The sequence below is a fragment of the Dromiciops gliroides genome, chromosome 1 (genome assembly GCF_019393635.1).
Source record: "Dromiciops gliroides isolate mDroGli1 chromosome 1, mDroGli1.pri, whole genome shotgun sequence".
NCBI classification, from domain to species: Eukaryota; Metazoa; Chordata; class Mammalia; order Microbiotheria; family Microbiotheriidae; genus Dromiciops; species Dromiciops gliroides.
In genome coordinates this window covers 77634386-77644953 of record NC_057861.1, presented here as the reverse complement: position 1 = coordinate 77644953, position 10568 = coordinate 77634386, and the positions used below count along the sequence as shown (strand labels likewise).

Sequence of the window (10568 nt, the reverse complement as noted above, 5' to 3'; positions counted from 1 at the left end):
TGTCAGGCATGTTGTAGATTCTTATTTTTTTGTTTGTTTTTTGACTATGAGTTGAATTATAAAGTCACTGAGGTTTCTTCCAAATCTGAAATTCTGTAACACCTACCCCACCAACTGCCAGGTTTTATCTTTTTGTGTAAACTGCAAACATTGTGATTGTTAAGACAGGCTTCTTTTTTAAACTAAAAGTTCCAAGTAAATGGATTCCCTTGTTTTGGGGGAAATTAAATGGTAACATGAAAAGCTTGACCCAGGCCAGGGTCTATGATTGGCTTCTTCTTAGAACATCACTGACTGCAGAAGACATCAAATCAATGATGTCTTAAGTATTCAGACATAATTCACTTGCTGCTTCCTGATGTTTGACTTTTCAATTAAAAATACTGAAATTGGGGGGTGGGGGAGCAGCTAGTCAGTGAGGTGGATAAAGCACCAGCCCTGGATTCAGGAGGACCTGAGTTCAAATCCGACCTCAGAGCCTTGACACTTACTAGCTGTGTGACCCTGGGCAAATCACTTAACCCTTATTGCCCTTCCAAAAAAAAAAAATTTTTTTTTAAATACTGAAATTGGGGGGGGGGAGGAAGAACTTTAAGGTGAGATGTGGACCCCAGAATCTTCCAGGTCAGGTCATTCTTGTGTTTGAGGTAATGAGGAAATCTTTCTGTACTTGTTACATTTCCCCATTCTTGCTTGTCCTACAGGGAAAGAGGCATGGAAGGAGGAATCTGGCTCAGGGAGTCCTTGCTACCATTGGTGGAGAAACAAAACCCAAAGGGGTGGTTTCCATATTGGCTGTGGAGCTGGGGACTATATCCCAGATCAATGAGCTCAGCTGAGCCAATGCAGATGGACCAATCTCAGATTGGCAGGGGAAATTGTATGGCTGCAGACAGCAGAAAACACCACAAGGCCATGAAGGAATGGACCCCTCAAGCAGGGAAGGAGTCAAGAGGACTCCAGGTAGACACCAGGAACTATTTACTTTTAAATGCCCCAAGCCTGGGAGGGGGACGTTTTCTCTTTGTCCAGGAACCTAATGATCATTCTCCAGTGAATTCTGGTTGATTCTAGACAAGAGCTCTTCCTTGGTCTCATAAACAAACTCTAGAAGACACTCAGCTTTTGTTCTGGGGTGGGGAACAAGCTAAGGTGACTCAAGGGAAAGAGGAGCTAGGCTATGGAGCCTGCAGGACAGGGGTTGCAGTGTTGCTGTAGCTGATCAGAACCCAGGGCATCTAGTAGGCTGGGGGTGAGTGGCTGAGGCAGGCATGTCAGAAGCTCAGAGATCTCTGGGTGGGGTTCAGTTATAAAAAGTTCCAATAGCAGTGAAAGGTGAAAGCCCTGAAACTGAAGGGCAAAGGTGCCCCAGAAGGAGCAGATCCAGAGAAGGCTGACTCAGGGTTCCAGGATGTGGGGTCTGAAGGAACCTTAGATGATCTAGTACAATTCCCTCTTCTTACAGCTGAACAAGCCAAGGTCCAGGGAAGCCAGAGGTCCCACAGGCACTAAAGGGAAGAGCCGGGATGGGAGCCCAAGGTGGCCAAAGCCACTCTCCCTCCTTCCCATACCTCACACAACTATCTCTTGGTCACTGGGAAGTCACTGCTACCTGACATTCTCTTGTCCAGGTAGTCCTTGACATTATCCTGCTATGCCACTATTTCTCAGCAGACATTTCATTTCTCCACTACACTGTGGACTCTGTGTGGGGGGAGATGGGGGTTGGGGGGGACGTCTCATGTAATCTTTGCCTCCTGAGCCTTAATCACCAGGCTCCTCCCATAGGAGACTATTTATAAATGATGGCTGAATTAGATTTTGGAACTGGCTTATTCCTCACCCTGAAGGACCATGGGAGGCTGCCCATGTCTCTATCCTGTGGGGACTTGAGATATACAGTTGTGGGAAATCAAGGAGTCTGTGGGGAGAGGGGCTCTGAAGCTGCATCAACAGCCTGACAGAAGCCCACAAGGAGGGTATGGAGCCAGGGATAGTTGGGGGCACAGTGGAAACCTAACAGAGAAGCAGCCTCCAAGGAACTGGTGGGAGGTGGGGATTGATGATGCTCAGGCTGAGTGATGGGAGGTCAGGCTCCTGGATGTACTCTGTATGGTTTTGCCCCATTATCCGGGAGCCCCAAGCCCAGGCACATACATGGCGCTCAGGAGCCACAAAGCCTCATACCCCTTTCTCATCCTTCCTAAGAAGTAGGGGCAACAGAACATCTCCAATATCTTTATTAAGATGCCCCATAATAGGGGCCTAGGGATGCACTCCCTCAGCCCTGGTACCTCCCAGGAATACCTATGGTTCTCCCCCTTTGGGACCCTCAGAGAGATGCTGGGCACCACATCCCTCTCTAAGTCTGTCCAGATACCCTTGTGCACTGTCCACCATCTTGTATTTCTCAGCCTTTCCCCAACAGCTCCCAGGGCAGGGAGAGGGAGTCTCAGGGAAGGAGGGAAACAGACAGGTAGGGGCCCAAGACCTATTTCCAGAGATGGACTAGACAATGGAGGGGCAGGAGTAGTCTTCCTCCCCTCTTTTCCCTTCAGTCTCTGTCCATTAGGAATATTCCTGAATAAACTTGGCATAAAATTGGCTTAGTTTCTCTAGAAAGATCTTCAGCTTCTCCAGAGAGGGAAGAATAGTCATCCTGGGGGTGGAAGGGAAGGGGAGGAAAGGTCAGTGGTTAGCATCTCCCCTCAGTGCTCTGGAAGGGGCCCCTGAGCCAGCAGGCTGCAGTTCTCACAGGCAACCTCCCTCCCCATCTACCTGAAGTGGTAAGTGCCATCTTTCTGGCCAAAGCCACTGCCAGGCACCACGCAGATACCAGTCTCCTCCAGGAGTTGTAAGCAGAAGAACATATCAGCAGGTTGGCCCAGCTCCTGGGCAGTAAGAGAAAAGAAGCTCACACACACATACAGACACACACAGGCAAGCGCATGCACACACATGTGCGTACATGCATATACACAGTACATGAACACAGAGACATGCGTGTACACGCAATGCACACACACATGCATACACACACAGACATGCACATGCACGCGCACACACACACATCAGGGTCAAGGCCCTTAGGTCCAGACCACCCCAGCCCCTCACAGCCCATCCCCACCGCCCACCCCAAGGAAGGGTTGCCTCACACCTTTGCATGCTGCACTGCTTTGGGGGGTAGCTGGATGCGGCGGGAAAGAGTACATGGCCCCTTGCACTGGGTTACAGTGGATGCCAGGGGTCTTGTTTAAAATCTTCTCTGTGAGCAGGGCCTTCTCTGCCAGGTCTGCTAGCACAGCCGTCTTCTCCTGGGTGGAAAGAAGAGTGGGGGTTCAGGCAGCATGTCCACCACCCCACCCCACAACTTCAGGGGGCAGTCTCTGAAATGGACAGCCTGCTGGATCCCTACAACACTCTGCTGAAACTCTCTGAGGTCTCCAATGACCCGACCCCCAGATCCAGCTGCCATTTCTCCTTCCTCAGCCTCTGCAGGTTTAGACCCTGTGGCTGACAGCCTCCCTTCCTCCTTCTCCTGCACAACCAGAGGCAGCACACACTGTCCTGTCCCCGGGTTCTTCTCCCTCTCTGTCTAGTCCTTCTCTGTCTCCTCCTGGCCTCAGTGTGGGTCTGCCCCTGGCCCTCCTCGCTTCTATTTGTACTTTCCCCCTTGGCAATCCCATCAGCCTTGTCTCCCCCACTCTAAGGGAAACTGTGCCAGCAGGGATTATTCCATCCTTTGTACTGGTTGGCAGGAGGGAAGAGCTGCTGAGTGAATGAATCCCATCTTTGCAGAAGGTGCCCAGGTCTGTGTCCCCTCTTTGGGTGTCATCGAATCACATCCCCCAGAACTGAGGTGATGCCTCCTAGTGGGGGTCCCCCTGGCACCTCAAATCCAGCATGTCTAACCTCCAGTGTTGCCCCCAACTCAGCTGCCTCCTCTTTCTGACCTCCCCACCCCTCCAGGGCACCAGGCTTCTGTGCTTGTTATCTGGATCTCTTCCTCCTCCCTCCCCTCTCCCATCCAGGTGATCTCGTCCCTTTCTTCCTCACTACTCCCACTTCCATCATGCAGTATCTGCCCTCACTGCCACCTGCCTTCCCCAATGGCTCCTCTCCCCTCTGCTTTCTCCATTTGTCTGCCATTCCAGCCTCCCCATGGACTGGCACCACCCTAACTTTCCCAACATTCCTTCCTCTTCTCCCTGCACTATATCTATGGCCACACACTGCTTACTCCCTACACCCCAAGAAGGGATTGTGCTCCCTGCAATACAAGCCTTTGTCCATATTCCCCTGTGTGCCTGGGATGCTCTCTTGGGATGCTCAACATTTCCAAAGTTCTCCCATGCTTCACTGTGGAACAGGGGTCTCCCTGTGTTCTTGGCAGCCATGCCATGGGGTTTATTCCTCCTCATCCTCTAAAGCCCACCTCCCAGGGCACCACCTCCAAGCAGGTGCCCTGGGTTGGTTACAGCCTTCCCTCTGGCCTCACAAGGCACCTTGCTTGCTCTTGTCTCATGCACTTGTATAATATTGTCCCCCTTTTCCCCCCTTCAGCCTGTGAGCTCCATGAGAAAGACATGGCTCATGTTGCATCCAAACCAGGTCCAACCTTCCCTGGCACTCAGTATCCCCAGGGCTGTGTGTTTCTGCTGGATCAAGTCCTAGCTCTCACATTCTCCATGTATGTGACTTTAGGCAAGTGCAAATCCTTGGCCATGCTTCAGTTTCCTCTCCTCCACAAAGAAGGGATTGGACCAGACCATGTCCTAGGTCACTTCCAGCTTGAAAGAGAGGCCCCCATCTGTGATCCCTGGAACCACTTACCCCTGGAAATGTTACTGGGAAGAAGGTTCCCCAGCATGCAGGGTGCCCCATCCCATCCCACCATCTCCCTTGGCCTGGCTCCTACTCACCTGATGGAATTGCTGATAAGAGGGATCCCCAGGTTTGGGGGGATTCGTCACTATGTCCATGATAATTTGCCCTGGTACAGGTGGGCACAGCCGAACTGACATCAGTTTTGTCATCTGCTGCTTTACTGAAGGGTCCATATTCACCACTTCTGTGTAGCCCCCTCAGAACCCACACCTGGGAAGGGGAGTGTCAGAGGATCAGAAGAACCCAGGAATTGGGGAAGGGGTTCCAGGGAAACTCAGGGCCTTGGGCATACCTGAGCAGTGCCAGGGGATGGGTGGGGCTTATTATCTGGGGATGATGATTTCTTATTCATTGGGGGGGGGGTGTAGGGTGGATTCCCACATCTCCCTGGCTTGGAAGGATAGGAAGAATCTCTGTGTCTCCCTGGCCAAGAAGGGGAAGCAGTCCCTGCATCTTACTCGCCCATGTAGCCTTTAGAGCAGGAGTGGAAGGAAGCAAGCTCAAGCTGCTGGGAATAGGGTGGGCCCATCTCCATCAGCACCTTCTTGAATGAGTGAAACTGGGATCCCTCAGCATATATGTTGTCCTGGTAAACCTGAGGGTCCAGGTAGAAAGGAGGTCACATTCCCAGTGAAATCCACCCCTGAGGCCTCCCCTCAGCCAGCCCTAACCTCCCTGGCAGGACCCCTGCCTAAGCACCTCATCAGCCAGCAGGAAGAGATGTTTCTCATAGGCAAATCTTATGACAGCTTCGATGTTCTCACGGCTCTGGACCTGCCCTGGGTTTTAGGGTAAGGGGTACAAAAGGGGATAGCAGGTCATAGGACGTCACAGGGGACCAGAGGGTGACAGAAGTAGACTGGCAGGGAGTTCTGGTGCTAAGGCTAGGGGGTGGGGCAGGGGATGAATCCATGAGCAGATCCCCAACCCAAGACTCGGGGAGCATGATGCCCAAGGGCCAGAGGAGGGGGTGGACAATGGGACCAGATTAGCAGGGGAGTGGTTGAGGCTAGGGCCAGGGAAATCTACCTGTGGGGTTGCCAGGATTGATGACACACAGGACCCGAGGCTGGCAGTGAGCTTTGGCCTGATCTAGTGCCCTTTGCAACTCAGACACATCTAGTGCCCACTGATGCTCCTCATCCAAGTAGTAGTTGATCTGGACAGCATCAAATTCAGCCAGGGTGGCTGAATACAATGGGTATTGGGGAATAAGAATCATGACTCCTGTCCTACTCTTGCCTTTGCCTGACACCAACAGATTCAGCACTACCTGGAGAAGACAGGGAAAAGCTGAGTCAGGGGACAGGGCCTCCCTCTTGCCAATACCCTTTACCTCTTCCCCCAACCTTCACTGGATGTCTGGGGCCATGTGTACCCTGTATGCACCCTTCCCTCTCCTCATTTCCTTGCCAACTATGTATAGGCTGTGCCAAGCTCAGGTCCAATGGGGACTTCTATGTCAAAGGCTGCTTGGGGAAAGGCTGAGCAGGGGGTGGGGTGGGGAGGGGTCTAAGGAAATCAGATGAGGGGAGGGAAGAGATAAAGAAAGAGGAAAATATACCATGATGGCTGTGCTGGCTCCTGTGGACAGAAAGATGTTCTCAGGGTCAGAAGCAATGCCCCCATCACGCTGCTCAATGTACCTGGCCACATCTTCTCGAATCAAATGGATGCCAGAACTGGCACTGTAAGCACCTAAGCCGGGGATTGGGGGGGGGGAAGGATTGAGATGGGCAAGGGTCAGAAAAAAAGCACGGGGACTATGGGCAGAGCCACACTCCCATTTAGATCATAGGGCCCCTGAGGGTGGGACCATGTCTCCCCTTCAGAACCATTGTATTTTAGATACAAAGCTGCAAGGGGCCTCAGAAATCATCAGTTCAACCCCCTCATTTTACAGAAGAGGAAACAGCCCCAGAGAGGGGAAGTGATCTGTCCAAGGTCACACAGCAGAGCTAAGACTCAAAACCAGATTCTTCTGCTAGACATCCAGGGACAAGCTGCCTGAGGTGGCAAGAGGGCACTTTGAGGGAATGGGCAGGGAAAGGACTCACCTGCACTCTGGCCCTCACAGGCCTGTAAGATTCTCATTGCCTGTTTCTTGGCATCTTCTGGGAAAGATGGGCTGCTCAGGAGATCCGGGTACTGGCAGAGGGCCAAGACCTGAGAATTATGTGGAAGAAGGGAAGGGCACAAAGTGAAGGCCCATGGGGTCCTCCCCAGGGAGGGAGGGGACAGGTACTGAGCTGGAAGGGAGTGGGGGGGGGGCCAGGGCCTCTCACCTGGCGTATAAAAGTGATTGGCTTCTGGCCCATAGCATGGGCGTCTCCAATATTGGCCCGGATAATCTCTGTAAAGGGCTTCTTCACACCCTGGAGAGAGAGAGAGGGAGGGAGAAGGAGAGGGGAGAACTCTCGCTCTACCCCTCATCCTCCTCCCTGCCCAACTGTCTGGGCTCCCACCACCAAATGACCCTGAGGGGAGAGGGGGCCTGGCCCCTCCCAGTGCCTGCCCCATTCTGCCTAGACAAGCTACAGGGCCCCTGCCAAGGGGTGGGAGAGCACAGGATGAATTCCTTACTCATTCAGCCTCTCCCCTACAGCCCCACAGCCATACTAAGGGAGGAGGGCAGAAGGCTCTGAGCCAGGGGCCCATCCCAGCTGAAACCCCACAACTGGGAAAGGTGGTAAGACAATTTGGGTCCACCTTCTCTTCCTGACCACAGTCCACAGGTGCCTGGAGAGGGAGCCCTGGCCTTGTAGGGGACACGACACCTGTGGCAATGTCTGGCTACACCCTCCTTACCCCTATATTACATATGTTCTTTATACCTATTACTCAAGGGCTTTGTCACCTTTGGGTAATCTCAAGCATGGGAACATGGAGCCCCTGACCCAGGGCATGTGCAAAGGTTGGCATGGAGGTTATGTGGTTGTGGGACAGGTAAGTGACATCCCTCAAGAATTAGGTATGGCCAGAACTGAACCAAGCTGGATTGGGAGGAAGAAGTTGGTAGGGCTAAGCACAATGGTTAGGCGCTCCAATTAACTACTGAAGGAGCGATGGGGGGGCGGGGGGGGGCAGGAAGGAAGGAAGGAAGGAAGGAAGGAAGGAAGGAAGGAAGGAAGGAAGGAAGGAAGGAAGGAAGGAAGGAAGGAAGGAAGGAAGGAAGGAAGGAAGGAAGGAAGGAAGGAAGGAAGGAAGGAAGGAATGGGTGAAGGAGGAAAGAAGGGAAGGAAGGAAGGGAGGAAGAGAGGAAGAGTTAGTGCTTACCTCAGGGAGAGATTACAGCTCTGACTGAGCAAGTGTCTGGGAAGGGGACAAGGGGTGAGAAGAACCCAGGACAATACCTGTTTCAGCTCTCTCTCCAGCTCCATAGCCCGCAACAAGATGGGCCCTAGCACGGCATACTCCATGTTTTTCACGGATTGGTTCATGGTGTCCATAGTCAGCACCTTGTCCCGAATCCCATTCACTAGCTGTTGCTTCATGTTAGTCTTTGCCATGGTCCTACATGGAGGAAACGTACGAAGCTTACTCAAGTTCCCCATCCCATGATAGGATCCCATACAGCCTCCCTCATGGCAGGGTAAGGCTGCTGGGCTCTTCTGGGAGGGTGTGAAGGAGAGGTGGGTGGGGGGGACAGAGGAAGAGGACTGAAGGGAGCAAGGGCAGGAAAGAGATGGAGGGAGAGGAAGAGGAGAAAGGGGCATAAAGGCACCACATAAGGCTACTGGGAAGGCAGGAAAGGCAAGAAGGACTTTCTAGGAGAAAGTCAGAGGGGAAGGAGGATAAATGGGGTTTAGGGCCCAAGAGGGAAGAGCAGACAGGGAAGAAGGGGTTAGAGAGGGAGGCATGCTGAGGTGAAGTAAGGAGGAGTAGGTCAGGGAAGAGGGAAGAGCGGGACATGTTGGAAAGACGGGGTAGGAGACAAAGGGATGAAGAAAAGAACTACATGAAGGTGGGACAAGAGAAGGGACATACATGGAGGAGGGGTGGTAAGGAAAAGAGACATGAGACCTTTGGGAAGGGAACAGAAAGCTGGTGAGGGAAGGCAGTGGTCCCAGAGGATCAGGCAAAAGGAATTGGGGGAGGAGAGGGAGGGTGGGAAACTTGTGCTGGGGGAGCTAAGTACTGAATTAGGGAGGAAAAGGACTGGGCTAGAGTTGGGGCAGGAACGACAGAGGAGCCACTTGTTTCCAGAAGGGCTCAGATCTGTCCCAAAGAGAACACCTTAGGAGTGCTGCTCCCTGGGAATCCTTAGTTCCCCAATCTTCTCGGCCTTTGATTGGTGGGAGAAGTTGGATAGGAGTTATTGAAAGGCTCCCAGAGCCCCATATCCTCTTATCCACCAGACTATAACTCCTCTAGGCTTCCTGGACACCAGTGTGTTTGGGGGAATAGGGAGGGGAATGCAGAGTAAATCACTTTCTAGAGGGAAGACTCTGGGAGGAGGGGAGTATGAGCAAGGATGGACATCAGTGTAACCATCCTCTAAGCCCCAGGCCTGGAGGAGAACCCACTTGGAAGTAACTGAACCAGGATACATGGGGTCATTTTGTTCCCAGTCCTGAAGGACTGTGAACTTCCAACCCACTTCTACCACATCTACCTGGGGTGGGATCACAGTCCAGCCCTCTCTCCCGGCACCACACTCACCTCGTGGGTAGTGTCCAGGTTTCCTAGGTCCTCTCTCCGAGTTCCCCACCCCTGGCAGCAAGAAAGATGGTCAGAGGGCCCCCCACCAGGGGGCATGAGGAGTTAGGAGTCCCTTATCCTCATCTAGTCCAGTTTCCCTCTTTCCCTTTCTTTAAGGATCATCTCTTTAAGTAGCCCAACCAAGTTTTGCTCTGCTTCCAGAGCTGATCCCCGCTGTGCTTGGCATGTTCTCAGCCCTAAGGCTGACCACTGCTCTGCCCTGTCCAGAGTTGCCTTTGCCTATTTCCCCAAATCTAACTCCATGCAAAGAAGCAGAGATATCCCAGGGCACCCACACTGGCTTTGAATCTGCCCTTGCTTGGAGGTTGAATGAAAATGCATCTTTCCTCCCAGAGGTCTCACCTCTTGGAATAAAGTGGGCAGCAAGCTTCTCTCTACTCAGCCCTTTTCTCTCCCAGGGTACAAAGCTAATATGGGCTTGGATCCCAGGCAGGGCCAGATAGCTCCCCTCCCCCAATGACCTTTTTAGCAGCAGTTGTGCCATCCCACGCTAAACTTAACCCCAGCCTGCCCATCCGACCCATCTTCCCCACCACCTAAGTCCAATCACTGGCTCCCTCTACTATGTCCTTTGCATGTGTGTCCTCCTTCCCTGAAGAAGGGCAAATCAGGAATCTGATTTTGCATTCTTTTCACCTGTATACTTTCTCACACAGACACACATACACATGCGCATGCACACACACACAGACATGGGCACATGGACAAAGAATCATAGATTAGAGAGAGAACCTATCTTAGAGACAGTCTCTTACACCCTCATTTTGCAGAGAACAGATTGACTTGTTCAGTCACAGAGCTTGGAGAAGTGCTAGGGGTTGAACCCAGGTGTCCTGTATGACACTTTAGTGTTCTTTCCACCACACTATGCAAATATGCCTCGCTTCACTATTTTCTTCAGGCATGTGATTTATGGTGGGGGGGTGGGAGGTGCACAAGTCAGCCCTCCACTGGGCCCA

General features: G+C 52.4%; 1 protein-coding gene across 1 annotated transcript; it reads right to left on the bottom strand.

Annotated features, from left to right (window-relative positions):
• Positions 1-2224: 2224 nt before the first annotated feature.
• Positions 2225-10010, bottom strand: GPT (glutamic--pyruvic transaminase). The gene is given in 14 exon segments (XM_043978106.1): positions 2225-2659; positions 2779-2891; positions 3158-3196; positions 3198-3314; positions 4923-5097; positions 5346-5482; positions 5587-5666; positions 5917-6160; positions 6452-6585; positions 6945-7053; positions 7173-7262; positions 8241-8400; positions 9550-9600; positions 9952-10010. Coding segments are annotated over 12 exon segments (1485 nt in total). The 5' UTR covers positions 8397-8400; positions 9550-9600; positions 9952-10010; the 3' UTR covers positions 2225-2568.
• Between the last annotated feature and the right edge of the window lie 558 nt (positions 10011-10568).